Source organism: Nelumbo nucifera, chromosome 7, assembly GCF_055504915.1.
Source record: "Nelumbo nucifera cultivar China Antique chromosome 7, China Antique-T2T, whole genome shotgun sequence".
Lineage (NCBI taxonomy): Eukaryota > Viridiplantae > Streptophyta > Magnoliopsida > Proteales > Nelumbonaceae > Nelumbo > Nelumbo nucifera.
In genome coordinates this window covers 43,627,339-43,642,973 of record NC_142655.1, presented here as the reverse complement: position 1 = coordinate 43,642,973, position 15,635 = coordinate 43,627,339, and the positions used below count along the sequence as shown (strand labels likewise).

General features: G+C 41.8%; 1 protein-coding gene across 1 annotated transcript; it reads left to right on the top strand.

The window, feature by feature from the left end:
* The first annotated feature begins 244 nt into the window (after positions 1-244).
* LOC148790429 (uncharacterized) lies at positions 245-7,837 on the top strand. Its single transcript, XM_088892289.1, is given in 7 exon segments — positions 245-367; positions 512-591; positions 662-714; positions 2,582-5,178; positions 5,181-5,337; positions 5,340-5,422; positions 5,888-7,837. Coding segments are annotated over 7 exon segments (5,043 nt in total).
* The last annotated feature ends 7,798 nt before the right edge of the window (positions 7,838-15,635 follow it).

Sequence of the window (15,635 nt, the reverse complement as noted above, 5' to 3'; positions counted from 1 at the left end):
CATTTCTAGAAAAAGGGGACATGATGCAATCTCTATTATGATCATTATCATCACCATCATCCGAGACTTACCAAATCTCTTCAGAGACCAAGGAATACTCATAACCTCGACTTGCAACCTTGACTTAAGCCCTACTCCATCTTCGTCTTTCAAGGAGACCGTCCCGTATAGCCCCACCATCATACATACACTTGGGGGAATGCCAACACAACCAAGGACAAGGGGAAGGAGGTCCCCGCGTAAGATGGCACCAAGGTGGGTGGCCGGTGATCTCGACAATGTGGTAGATACTTGTCCCAAGCCTATGATTGCAGCAGAGGGAAGGGGTGCAGCGGAGGATGCAATTCAGTCCATGCTTGGTAAGAGTGTAAAGAAAATTGTTGTGTGTCGAACACCATTAGAGATGTATCAAGGAGCCATCACAAGTGGATCTAGTAAGGAGCATATCCAACGTTTTGTTTCAAATGTGATATTAGTCAGTGTTATTTAAAATGCCATGTGTGGATTACAGGAGCCGACTAAGAGGTTCTTCAGTCCCAAGGATGTTTTGTGGGTCATCTTTTGCCAGATGAGCAGACTGGTCTTGAGAAAGTATGTTGTAATTTATTGTTCATTTCTTTGTTTCTCTTTGCTCTTAGTGATTAACATATTGTTGTTTCAGGTTGTGCCACTTCGCCATGCTAGGTACACGATTCCTCCAGATGTCCTACATAGGTAGGGTAGAACCCCATGTTGCTCAACCTATAGTGGTTGATGCCATTTTCGAGGTGGTGATTTTGCTAGGAGCCTAGTCAGTTTGAGACCCCATAACTACTATTCGACAGGAAGATGTTGGTCCGGGCTGTAGGGAAATAGAGGATGTAGCGAAGACATAAGCTCTCAGTGTTTGACAGGGTCCCATGTTAGTAAAAGAGATGGGTGTAGACTTTAATGCTGCCAATGTGGTTGTAGGAGCCGACTGATAAGAATAAAATTTGTCATATGTTTATCCCTCAATATTCAGTATTTTACACTTAATTGGTACCTAATTGGACTCATTACTCTTGTATTTCGATTCAGGGCAAGTAAGAAGGCGATTGGATGAAAACAAGGCTAATCGGATGTTTTTGCATAGTTTCAGCACCGATCAGTGATATGGGTATAACTCTCAATTCCGGACTCCGATTAGGATATTTCAAGAAGCACTGGAAAGATAAGGAAAATTCCCACAACTTTTATGTTTTGGGTTTTGGCAGAATCGATCCGCATCGAAGACGAATTCGGGTCCAAAGTCAGCAATTTCGCAGCAAGGCCCATTTCACAAGCTGAAGCCCATTTTGCAGAGAGTCTTGAAGCAAGCCCGAATTGTTAAAGAAGCCCAGTTCGAATTCAAAATCCAAGAGTCCCATTAGAATAGAAGTTGAATGTAATCTCAATAAAAGAGTTTTATCAGATTTAAATTCTCAAATTGTAATCCTATAAAGATAAGAGATAAGTGTTAGATAGGATAAGTTCAAATTAGACTAGGACTTTCCAGTTTGAGGATAATCTCCTTAAGGGAGTTGGAGAGCAGCCCTCTCCCCAAATCTATATAAAGGGGGGCGGACCAGCACCCAAGACATCAATTCCTCCAAGAGAGCTTCAGTCTTCAGAGAGGGAAATCAGCAACCAAGGAGGAAGAAGTAAGAGTTTGCCCCCCCTTTTTCATCTAGAAGCTACGTTTTCATCATGAAGTGTCTATAAGTTTTTATTTATGGTTGAAGGGTTAGGGAAGCCTTGATTTTGTAAGCATTGTGAGATCTAATTGATTTTTATTTCAGTTCATTGTTTAAGGGTATTCATATGTTTTCTGTGAATTAACTGTGAGGATTATTTTTGTTGATTAAGTAAGAAGGGCCCCTTGCACATTCAATGGAAATAATCCATGGCCGATTGAACCTCCAGTTTCGTATATGATTGGTGGGCTCGATCATGGTGGCAACTAACATAAATTGATTGCGAAAAAAGTTTTCGATCTATGTTAGGAAAATATTTGATCTGGTTTAAACGATCCGAGCTTGTGAGATCGCTGACCAGAATTGGGTCTCTCCCCTCTTAATGCTATTAATAGGTTAAATTCTAAGAGCTTGTTTAGGACTGCCTATTAATAAGGGAAGCAATCAAAAAGCTTGTTTTGGTTGTCGAATAATAAGAGTAGAAGCTAGCTGTTAGAGTTTGTTAATAGCTATAACCAATTTATTCATAAGCATTTGAATCTATCTTTGCATCAAGGATCAATGCTACGAATCAAAGCTGAACTTGTCCCTTCAACCGGAAGCCATCTCCCATCAATTTAATCTTTGTTTTCTGTTATTTTCTGCTATTTTCTTATTTTCGTTAGCTTTACAACCCCCCTTAATCCATCTACTTGGAAATAAATCCACCCAATCCCTGTGGAGAACGACCTTGCTCATCACTATCTGCAAATTATTAACCCAGAGCAAGACTATTTATCTTTGGTTGGGTTCGGCACCCACCAAATTTTGGCGCCATTGCCAGGGATTGGCGTCCTAAGTAGGTTTATTTCCTTTTGTTTGGTTTATGCCTCGCTCTTCTCGTGTAGGTGAACTCCACTACGACCCTGAGATCGAGAACACAGTTCACCGCTTGAGGAAAGAAGCCAAGCAATGCCGCAACCAATCAGCATCACTCCCCACTTCCGGAGTGAAGTCGGTTGCAGAAATCGTTGAGCCATCCAACCATTCTGAAGAAGAAGTCATGGCCGACAACGAAGAAAGAACCCTTAGAGAGCTAGCTGCACCGGATCTGCACCAACAACCTCTCTGCATCGAATATGCAGATCTAGCGGTACCCTTTGAACTTAAATCAGGTCTTATACACTTACTCCCTACTTTTCGTGGACTTACAGGCAAAGACCTTCACAAGCACCTAAAAGAATTCCATGTAGTATGCTCAAGCATGAAACCTCAAGGTGTTACCGAGGAACAGATCAAACTGCGTGCCTTTTCTTTCTCACTAGCTGATAAGGCTAAGGATTGGCTGTACTACCTACCCTCTAGTTCCATCACCACGTGGAATGATATGAAAAGGCAATTCCTTGAGAAGTTCTTCCCTGCTTCCCGAGCGGCTAACATCAGAAAGGAGATCTGTGGCATAAGACAATTAAGTGGGGAAACTCTCTACGAATACTGGAAGAGATTCAAGCAACTATGCGCTAGCTGTCCGCAACATCAAATTCCAGACCAGCTCCTTATCCAATATTTTTATGAAGGGTTACTACCAATGGATAGGATTATGATCGATGCAGCAAGCGGAGGAGTGTTGGTGAACAAAACTCCTACACAAGCAAGAGAGTTGATCTCAAATATGGCAGCCAACTCTCAACAGTTTGGCTATAGGCTCAACCCTCCAACAACTCATGCTAACGAGGTAAACATCTCATCCCTAGAACAGAAAATTGCAAGCCTGACCTCTCTTGTCTGTCAAATGGCCACAGGTAATACACAAACAGTGAAGGCTTGCGGGATTTTCTCAACTCCGGGACATCCAACTGACATGTGCCCTACGCTTCAAGATGAACCTTATGAACAAGCTAATGCTATTGGAGGATTCCCACAAAAGAGATACGATCCCTACTCGAACACCTACAATGTAGGATGGAGGGATCATCCCAACCTGAACTATGGAACCAAGCCCTTCGGCTTCCAACATCAGCATCAAACCAGGCTGCCGGCTCCACCATATTCAGCCTCTCCCAACTCAGGTATGTCTCTCGATGAAATTGTGAAAGCCCTTGCAACTAATACTCAACAATTTCAACAGGAGACGAGGACAAGTATCCGAAACCTGGAGAATCAGGTCATCCAACTAGCGACAGCTATGAGTCGAATGGAATCCCAATCATCAGGGAGGCTACCTTCCCAGACCACGACCAACCCGAAACAGAATGCTAGTGCTATCACATTGAGAAGTGGGAAGGAGATGAATGAACCCAATCAAGAAGCATCCAAGGATACAACCAAAAAGGAGACACCATCTCCCCAAACGGATTCAAGCGGAAAGCCACCCCAAGCCATAGTCATCGCTCCACCTTTTCCTAGCCGATTCGCGAGATCCAAGAAGAAGGAGCAAGACAAGGACATTCTCGAGACCTTCTGCAAAGTTGAGGTAAACATCCCCCTCCTTGATGCAATTAAGCAAGTACCCCGCTATGCCAAATTTCTCAAGGAGCTGTGCACTACTAAGAGAAGGCTGAAAGGCGATGAGAAGGTCCATATAGGAGAAAATGTTTTAGCCATTCTCCAGAAAAGACTACCCCCTAAATGCGAGGATCCAGGTATGTTTACCATTCCCTGTAAGATAGGAAATGTCCAGATCGAAAAGGCTATGCTAGACCTAGGAGCTTCAATAAATGTCATGCCCCATTCTATTTATACAACAATGAATCTCGGACCATTAAAAGAAACGGGCGTGATCTTACAACTTGCTGATCGGTCTACTACATACCCGAAGGGAGTCTTAGAGGACATCCTAGTCCAAGTTAATAATTTGGTCTTTCCCGTCGATTTTTATGTGATCAACACGGAAGAAGATATCTCTTCCAACTCGACCCCAATTTTGCTAGGAAGACCCTTTCTTAAGACGTCCAGAACAAAAAACGATGTGCACAAGGGGACACTTACCATGGAATTCGATGGTGAGATCATTAATTTTAATATCTATGATGCCATGAGATACCCTAATGATGCGCATTCTATTTTCTCTATAGATGTTATTGATTCCTTAGTGCAGCAGACTTTTGAGCTAGAAGATGAAGACACACTAAGAGTTGCACTTAACAATGGGCCTGATCAACTGCAACGAGCAAAGCAGAAGTTTATGCTGAATTCAGAACTGCAAACTTTGACTTCTGAACTGAACTCTTTTGAATTTGCCCGTAATTCTTCTTTCATTAGTTTACCCCTATCTCACACAAGGCTCCTTCCATCTATTGTGCAGGCACCCCAGCTGGAGCTGAAATCATTACCAAAGCACCTAAAGTACATGTTCCTAGGCAAGGGGGAGACACTACCTGTGATAGTTTCCTCCAAACTCGATGCACTGGAAGAAAGGAAACTAATTCAAGCACTTAAGGAATGCAAGGAAGCAATCGGATGGACTGTAGCTGATATCAAGGGGATAAGCCCATCTACCTCTACATGCACAAAATACTCTTGGAAGAAGACTCCAAACCTACAATCGGAGCCCAATGCCGATTAAATCCACCACCGATGGAGGTAGTGAAGAAAGAAGTTTAAAAACTTCTAGATGCTGGGATAATCTATCCCATTTCAGACAGTAAGTGGGTAAGTCCGGTACAGTAGTCCCGAAGAAAATAGGTATGACGGTGGTCGAAAATCAAGACGGTGAGTTAGTGCCTACCCGAATTCAAAATGGGTGGCGGGTGTGTATAGATTATCGGAAGCTGAATTCGTTAACCCGAAAAGACCACTTCTCGCTCCCTTTTATCGATCAAATGCTTGAAAGACTAGCTGGCAAATCTCATTACTGTTGTCTTGATGGTTATTCAGGGTTTCATCAAATTCCAGTTGCACCTGAGGACCAAGAAAAGACTACCTTCACCTGCCCCTTCGGTACCTTTGCTTATCGGCGCATGCCATTCGGTCTCTACAATGCTCCCGCCATATTCCAAAGATGTATGGTTAGTATATTTTCAGATTATGTGGAAAGCATTATAGAGGTATTTATGGACGACTTCACGGTGTATGGGGATTCTTTTGATTCATGCTTATCTAACCTTACAAAGGTACTTGAAAGGTGTATAGAAAAGAACCTTGTGCTGAATTATGAAAAATGCCATTTCATGGTCGACCAGGGCATCATTCTAGGGCATGTAGTCTCTTCTAAGGGAATTGAAGTTGATAAAGCAAAAGTAGATGTTATTAAATCCCTGCCCTATCCCACGAACATTCGGGAAGTTCGCTCTTTCCTTGGACATGCAGGATTCTATCGGAGATTCATCAAGGATTTCTCCAAGATAACTCGCCCCTTATGTAATTTACTCCAGAAGGATGTGATGTTTGATTTTGATGAAGGGTGCAGGGCAGCCTTTGATAAGCTGAAGGAATCGTTGACTTCAGCCCCAGTCATCCAGCCACCAAATTGGGATCTTCCCTTCGAGATTATGTGCGACGCAAGCAATTATTCCATCGGTTCTGTTTTGGGACAGAGGGTTGGAAGAGCCACTCATGCAATATATTATGCTTCGAGGACCCTTGATGCTGCCCAATGCAATTATTCAACAACAGAGAAGGAACTCTTGGCTGTAGTTTTTGCCTTAGAAAAATTCCGTTCATATTTATTGGGTACTAAGGTTATTGTTTATTCTGATCATGCAGCCCTAAAATATTTGCTCGCCAAGAAAGAAGCAAAGCCAAGGCTTATCCGCTGGATTCTCCTGCTACAAGAATTTAACCTCAAAATCCGTGACAAGAAGGGTGCAGAAAATTTGGTTGCAGACCATCTTAGTAGGCTGACTACAAGTGAAGAGGCAACACCCTTGAAAGACGAGTTCCCAGATGAGCACCTTTTTGCAATTCAAAAAGGAACTCCATGGTATGCAGATATAGTTAATTATTTGGTTACTAGAACCATACCAGGAGAATTAACAAGAGCTCAAAGAGATAAGGTAAGAAGCGATGCCAAGTACTACATCTGGGATGACCCATACCTATGGAAGCAAGGCGCCGATCAGGTCCTTCGAAGGTGCGTGCCCGACCCCAAAATCCCCTCCATTCTTCACTTCTGCCATTCATATGCCTGTGGGGGCCATTTTGGCCCAAAGAGGACAGCACGTAAGATACTAGAGTGCGGATTATTTTGGCCTACCCTATTTCGTGATGCTTATATGTTCTGCAAGGCCTGTGAACAATGCCAAAAGACAGGTAATTTAAGCCATAAAAACCAAATGCCACTTACCCCTATACTGATATGTGAAATATTTGATGTATGGGGTATAGATTTCATGGGCCCATTCCCTTCCTCTTTCGGTAATGTTTACATCCTACTAGCTGTGGACTATGTTTCGAAATGGGTAGAAGCTAAAGCTACCCAAACTGATCATGCTAAGGTTGTTGTAGATTTTGTCAAATCCCACATTTTCTCCAGGTTCGGAATGCCCAGGGCGATAATAAGTGACCGAGGCACTCACTTTTGCAACCGAGTGGTGGAAGCTCTATTCAAGAAATACAACATCACCCATCGAATTTCCACTGCATACCACCTACAAACAAGTGGACAAGCCGAAGTGTCCAACAAGGAGATAAAATCCATACTTGAAAAAACGGTTGACCCTAGAAGGAAGAATTGGAGTCTGAGACTCAATGATGCACTATGGGCCTACCAAACAGCCTATAAAACTCCTATAGGTATGTCTCCCTACCGTTTGGTATTCGGCAAGCCATGTCATCTCCCTGTGGAACTGGAACATAAAGCATACTGGGCGGTCAAACAATGCAACATGCGCATGGATGAGACAGGAGAACAGAGGAAGTTGCAGCTACAAGAACTAGAAGAGATCCGCAATGATGCTTATGAGAGCTCTCGAATCTATAAGGAAAAGACAAAAGCCTTCCATGACAAGACGATCTCAAGGAAAGATTTTGCAGTTGGCCAGAAAGTTCTTCTTTTCCATTCTAGGCTTAAACTCTTTCCCGGTAAGTTGCGATCTCGGTGGGTTGGACCTTTCACTATTACTAACATCTTACCATATGGAGCAGTTGAGATTTAGAGTCCGACCACAGACAAAAGGTTCAAGGTAAATGGGCACCGTCTAAAACCCTTCTATGAAGGATTTTAGGTATACAATGTGGAAGAAGTACCCCTCGAAAGTCCGACCTATGCAGAGTAAGGGCATGAAACTCTGTCTCCCCACCCACCTTCCACCGCATCAGGGAAGTTTGTTCCTTTTCTTTTTTTCTCTCTCCACTTGTTTTCCTTTTAGTTTCCACCTTTTATTAAGTCTTAAGTGTGGGGGGGAGTACAGGCTTTAACCGTTTTATTTCAGTACGAAAAAAAAAAACACTAAACTCTTTCAAAATCAATTGAAACAATATTTTGGGAAAATTCTTGTGGACCTAGTAATGAGGTACAATTAAGGAGTACATGACCTTTCTGAAGCCATTCCCTTTTAAACTAGTCCTAAATTCAGGTTTAAGTAAATAGGGCAAATACTTTACCATTGCTACAATTGGTAGGATGGAGCATAAAATGCACCTACCAGCCAAGTCATCCGATAGTAGGACGGAGCATAAAATGCACCTACTAGCTAGTAATTCAAACAGTAGGATGGAGCATAAAATGCACCTACTGACCAAGTAATCCAAAAGTGAGATGGAGCATAAAATGCACTCGCTTCTTCAGAAGAGAGAAAAAGAAAATAAAAGAGAGAGAAGATAAAAAGGTTTTCCTTGATTTACTACCTGGTTTGTAGTAGAAAAAATTGGATTGACTGATGAATGAGTCGTGTATGACTCGGTTGTGTTGATTTAACGATTCACAATAATTAAACTAGAATATTTGTAGAGAAAGATGAAGGAGAGTTGAGTTTAAAAATTGGTAGGATAGCTAGTTTGTTTTTGTTCTATTTTTACTTGAATTTTGACTTGCCCGAGGACGGGCAAGGTTTAAGTGTGGGGGAATTTGATAAGAATAAAATTTGTCATATGTTTATCCCTCAATATTCAGTATTTTACACTTAATTGGCACCTAATTTGACTAATTACTCTTGTATTTCGATTCAGGGCAAGTAAGATGGCGATTGGAAGAAAATAAGGCTAATTGGATGTTTTTGTACAGTTTCGGCACCGATCAAACTTTTTTGATTGCAAAACAACTTTTTGATCTATGTTAGGAAAATATTTGATCTGGTTTAAACGATCCGAGCTTGTGAGATCGCTGACCAGAATTGGGTCTCTCCCCTCTTAATGCTATTAATAGGTTAAATTCTAAGAGCTTGTTTAGGACTGCCTATTAATAAGGGAAGCAATCAAAGAGCTTATTTTGGTTGTTGAATAATAAGAGTAGAGGCTGGCTGTTAGAGCTTGTTAATAGCTATAACCAATTTATTCATAAGCATATGAATCTATCTTTATCAAGGATCAATGCTACGAATCAAAGATGAACTTGTCCCTTCAACCGGAAGCCATCTCCCATCGATTTAATCTTTGTTTTCTGTTATTTTCTGCTATTTTCTTATTTTCATTAGCTTTACAACCCCCCTTAATCCATCTACTTGGAAATAAATCCACCCAATCCCTGTGGAGAATGACCTTGCTCATCACTATCTGCAAATTATTAACCCAGAGCAAGACTATTTATCTTTGGTTGGGTTCGGCACCCACCACCGACTCGTCGCGAGTGAAAGAATGGTAGGATCCATTGTATGGACGCTAAAAAGGTTGCGGAATGGATGGGCGAATTTCAAAAATTTCCTACATTTCTTCCAACTAGAAATCATATTCCCTGATTTTAGAATCAAAATTCAAGGATCCTGCTTGAACGAAACCAGACCAGATCTGAACCAAAGATCAGGGGAAGGGTTATACCTGATACGGAGAATCAAAATCACCCAACATTGGTGTTCACGCCCAAAGAAAGATCCAAGATTTGCTCCCGTTGAAGATGACACCACGATGGTGGGGCAGAACCAATAGTGTACGTCTCACGTACCAAACTCTTCACAAGAACTCGTTGGAGGCTTAGAGCACCGAACCAAATAAGCCTTTCAACAAAGGCTGATATCAAGAACAGATTTCTTGATTCTCCCTTCAATGGAGTTCGAACTATGCAGCAAGGTGGCGGCGGCTGGAGGAGATCCCTAAGGCTGAAAGTGGCGTGAATGCAATTTTCAACTTAGGGGAGATGAGATCTTATCTTAGATTGCAGAGAGTGTTAATTGCAAAACCCTAGGTCGAATTCTTGTAATTCTCTATTAGGGTTTCCTCCTTTCTTAGTGATTAAGAAACCTCATAAATTCCATTAGGAGTTATCCCAATCCAAATCTGTATTTGGATAAGGGATAATCTTAATCCTATTTGTTGATTAGATCAGCCCATTCCTGATCTCATCAGGAGGTTAATCCTATCTGCAGATTCGCCCCCTTAAGTGGGTGATCATATCAGCCCAGTTCGAAATGGGCTTTTAGGCCCAATGAGTAATTAGTGCTCAATAAGTCTCCAAATTGCTGCCCAGTTGGGCTTCTTTGTATGGCATGGGACCCAAGCATTGATCTCCACATTAGCCACATGGGTTCGGCCTAGCCTTTGTTACAAGGCTTAGTCGAATTCACTGGAAAACCCAGTGAACCCCTTGAGCCCATCACATGGACCCTATGGGCTCAACACTTACACTAAGTGGTCCCTGGGCCAAGCCATCTTATAAAAACGCAGAGACTGTGGGCAGATGCAAGATTAACCCATCATGCATTATCCTAAATGGCCTTACACTTAACCTCTCAGCCCAAAATGATCAAGCACTTCCCGACAAGAGAGGACCTCTCCCTCGGCTACAAGGAACAATGCTGCACGCTCTACTCACATGGATCCCAGGAACTAAAATCATTTGCAAACATTTTGAAAACCGTATATAAGTATATATCATATATATAAATTTTGCAAAACAAAATTCCAACGATTGAAATCAACTGCCGGCAGTTTGGTTTCCATCAGAGAGAGTGCATCCCCGATCATTACCTTTGTCCAACAAAGGAGCTGATCCCGTCACTATGATCACCCACTCAGATGGGTTCATGAACCATCCCAACATTCCCAGGTTTTGACACCCTCTGAGGATCTCACTGATTGGCATATCAAAGACAACCCAATTCGCCACCTAGTGCAGTATCATAATCGAGTCTAGGGGTCAGGCGTAACTTTCCAGTTTTGCCCATCAGTCTCCAAGGTCTAGGGCAACACTGAAAATCTGGTCCGGTTCAAAGATTTAAGTAATCCTACACTGTGTGTGCCTTGGGTCTCACCGGCTGAGACAAGCCACCCCAACAGTTGGCAGCACACCAGTGTCAGCTTTGGCAGGATAAATCTCCCCAGACTTATCCAACGACTGTGAACATTTAAAACTAACACAAGTCTCATTAAGTGTGTAGTTGTAGGGTCTTACACAAAAGCATACCACACAACATGAATCAAACATGTACTTTATTTATTTACATTAAATATCAAAAGTACATCAAAACTGATTGGAGCTAAGGGCATAAAAAACTATCTAACAGCGAGAGCTAGTCGTGGTTGTATCTTTGGGTGTACGGTAGTGGGTGAGGATGGGGATGAGGTATCTTTGTTAGATGCAGAGTACTCCAAAGTAAAGAAGGAGCTATTTGAGGAGTACAAAAAGCAAGAAATGATTGCTATGACAGTGAGGGTAGAGAATTTAGTGGAGATTCAAGGCTTGAGGAAGCAGGGATTTTATCGGGTCTCAGCATCTTTGTATAGTCACGTTACCACCTTGATAAATCTATGTACTTGCCTGACATTGAGCTACCTGTTGACATGATGAGCGTTGCACTAAACTCTTTGGCAGGTCTTATGGATGCCATTTGTCAACACCCGATTTTTGCTCAGTCTACCACCTGAACCTCGAATTTACCTCAAATGTCCGATCAGACTCTTCCAATCTCTCCAAAACACCCAAAACCCAAGTGATGAGATTAAAAAGTACCCTATTTTTATCCCCTAATATTCACTCTTTTACATTAATTTAGCACTTAAATGGACTCATTACTCTTGTATTTCGATTCAGGGCAAGAAAGAAGGCAATTGGAAGAAAACAGGGCAATTCGGATGATTTTGCACAGTTTCAGCAATAGTCAGTAATCTGGGCATAACTCTCAATTCCAGACTCAGAATTGGACAATTATAGAGGCATCAGAAAGATGAAAGAAAGGCCCACAACATTTATGTTTTGGGTTTTGACAGATTCGGTTCGGATCGAATACGAAACCGGGCCCGAAGTCGGAGCAAGTTCGCAGCTAGGCCCATTTCACAGCTGAAGCCCAACTCGCAGAAGAGCCTTGTAGCAGCCCAAGTTTTTAAAGCAGCCCAACTCGAATTCAAGAGCCAAGAGCCCCAATTTCGAATGTAACCCCCAGAAAGAGAGTCTTATTAGATTTAAATTCTTGAATGTAATCCTATCAAGATAAGAAGATTGGATTAGATCACTAGATAAGAGATAGGATAGGATTAGTTCAAAACAGATTAGGACTTTCTAATTTGAGCTTAATCTCCTAGAAGGAGTTGGAGAGAGCCCTTCCTCCTAAAGCTATATAAAAGGGGGGGGGGTGGCGGACCAGCTTTGGGTATCACTCAAGCATCCAAGAAATCATCAAGCAACTCAAGCTACCAAGAAGAGCAATTCGGCCTACTGAAAAGCAGAGCATGGAGGGATCAAAATTCATGATCAGCTAAGCTTTTCTTTTCTGGTTCAAGGGGGGAGGTTCGATTGTGTCATCGTGAGGTTCTATATTTAACTAAAGTTATTGCTTTTTAATTCAAGTATTCATTGGTTCTTGTGCATATTCTCATTGGATGTTAATGTTAATTAGTCTGACAAATTAATTAATGTTGATTTTCCTACTGCTATCCACGGTTCGGTGATCCGTAATTGTCACGAATAGTGGTACAAGTAGCAGTTAGGTTAATATCTTTCTGGGTCAATTGTTCGTGACAGTCTTTGAGCAATGTATTGACATGTTTTAACCTAAAGGGAATCGATGGAACAAGATTCGATAATTGCAGCTATCTTAATTATTGTTATTTTGGTTTAACTGTTTTCACAAAGCCTAATGCTATCACTAGTTAATATGGAGCGCTATCGTACCCAATTGATTAGTGATAAGTGTTGATCGAATGCTGGGTTTGGTCAGCTGATTTAGGAAAACACAAGGTTTATTATGGCTATCCTAATAAATCAAAGGTTAGATTCTTGAATTGCAAGATTGCCGAAGTCTACCTAGGATCGATGGATAATTGACTAACCCGAACCCTTGAACCAGAATTCGGTAAGACTGATTTCTCTTGTTTTGATATTGCTATTACTTTCTTGTTCTTTTAATTTTAGTTATTTAATTTTCCCACTTTGTTATATTATTCATTTGGCTAAGAAATTATTGTTTAGCTCCCTGTGGGATTCGACCTAGTACCACTTTTACTGCAAAAAAATTTTATTGTGGGACTAGCACTAATTTTGAGGGTTAACCTTTTGGTGCCATTGCCGGGGAGCAACTTTAATTTCTTAGCTTGTTACCTTCTATTTGTGTTAATCTTCTTGTTTTATGACTCGTGCTTCTCAATGAGGTGAACTAGAGTACAACCCCAAAATTGAGAAGACTACCCGTCATTTAAGGAAGGAGGCGAAGCAAAGGAAGGACCATTCACCTAAAAGGGTGAATTCAGATTTCAATCTACCAACTTGTGATCAATCCATCTTTGAAGAGGTAGAAAGGATGGCTGATAGAGAGAGAACACTAAGGGAGTTGGCTGCACCGACATGAACCAACAGCCCCTATGCATAACATATCCCACTCTTGAGGTAGCCTTCGAACTCAAATCTGGTTTAATTCAATTACTTCCTATCTTTCATGGTTTTCTAGGTGAGGACCCTTATAAACATCTAAAGGAATTCCATGTCATCTGTTCAAGCATGAAACCATAGGGTATGACCGAGGACCAGGTAAAATTAATAGCTTTTCCATTTACTTTACGAGATAAAGCAAAGGATTGGTTATATATTCTTCCTCCTGGTTTGATACGTACGTGAGATGAGATGGACATAATATTTTTAGATAAATATTTTCCTGCATCCCGAGCTGCAAACATTAGGAAAGAAATTTGTGGAGTTCAGCAATTTGGTGGTGAGACGCTATATGAATATTGGGAAAGATTTAAACAACTTGTTGCTAGCTGTCCACACCACCTAATACCCGAACAACTTTTGATCCAATACTTCTATGAAGGGCTCCAGCCCATGGATAGAAGTATGGTAGATGCAGCCAGTGGAGGAGCCTTGGTAAATAAAACACCCGAAGCGACTAGGGAATTAATTTCCAACATGGCCAAAATTTCACAACAGTTCAGCGCAAGAACAGATGGCACTACTAGGCGTGTTAATGAGGTAAGTCATGTTAACTTAGAAAATCAAATTTCAGATTTAACTTCTTTAGTTAGACAACTAGCTACAGGACAATTGCAAACAGCTAGGGTGTGTGGTGTCTGTTCGATCCCTGGACATCCTACGGATATGTGCCCATCACTACAAGATGGACCGATGCAACAAGTTAGTGTCGTAGGAGGATTTCCGGGCAAGCCTCACGTAAATATGACCCCTACTCCAATTACTACAATCCGGGGTGGAGGGATCATCCAAATCTAAGCTACGGAAACCCAAGACAACAGAGATATCAGCCCCAATTTTACAATCGACAGCCCCAACTTTCAGCACCTATCACAGCGCAAGGCCAACCCTCAAATTCATGTACGTTAGATGAAATAGTTAAGGCTCTAGCTACTAACACTCAGCAATTTCAGCAGGAAACAAGAGCCAGCATCCAGAATTTGGGGAACCAAATCAGCCAACTTGCTACTTCCATTAGCAAGTTGGAGGCACAGAACTCCGGGAAACTACCATCACAGACGGTAGTCAACCCCAAGGAAAATGCAAGTGCAGTAGTGTTGAGAAGCGGGAAGGAGTTGCAGCCCCAACCTATCTCACCATCGAAGGCAGATAAGGAGAGACAAGGTTCAAACGAAGGCCCCATTGAGGTAATATCCGACCCCCCTCTCCCTAAGGTTACTAATGCTATTATACCACCTTTTCCAAGTAGGTTGGAAAAGTCCAAGAAAGAGGAATATAAGCAAGAAGTATTAGAAACCTTCAGGAAGGTGGAGATCAATATCCCTTTGTTAGATGCTATAAAACAAATCCCAAAATATGCAAAGTTTCTAAAAGAATTGTGCACTAACAAGAGGAGGCTGCGAATTGATGAGAAGGTAAGGGTTGGAGAAAACGTTTTAGCCGTCATCAAGAGGACCTTGCCAGAAAAACGTGCTGATCCAGGTATGTTCACCTTACCTTGTGTGATTGGAAATAAACGAATCGAGCGTGCCATGCTAGATTTAGGTGCATCTATCAATGTCATGCCATACTCGATTTACTGTGCGCTAAGATTAGGTCCCTTAAAGGAAACTAGGGTTGTTATTCAGCTAGCTGATCGTTCTAATGCCTACCCGGAAGGGATTGTTGAGGATGTGTTGGTGCAGGTTAATGATTTAATTTTTCCAGCTGATTTTTACATCCTGAAGATGGAGGAGGACACGGTCACAAGTTCAGCCCCACTTCTATTAGGCAGGCCATTCATGAAAACGGCCAAGGCCAAAATAGATGTGGACAAGGGTACCCTCTCCGTCGAGTTCGACGGAGAGATTGTCAAATTTAACATTTTTGAAGCTATGAAATATCCAAGTGAATGCCATTCGATCTGCTCTATTGATACCATTGATTTGATTGTGCAGGAAGTTTTTGGAGAGGAGGACATGGATGATGAACTGGAATTCAGTGCACAATTGGACAGGGAGGAGGAGTCTGAT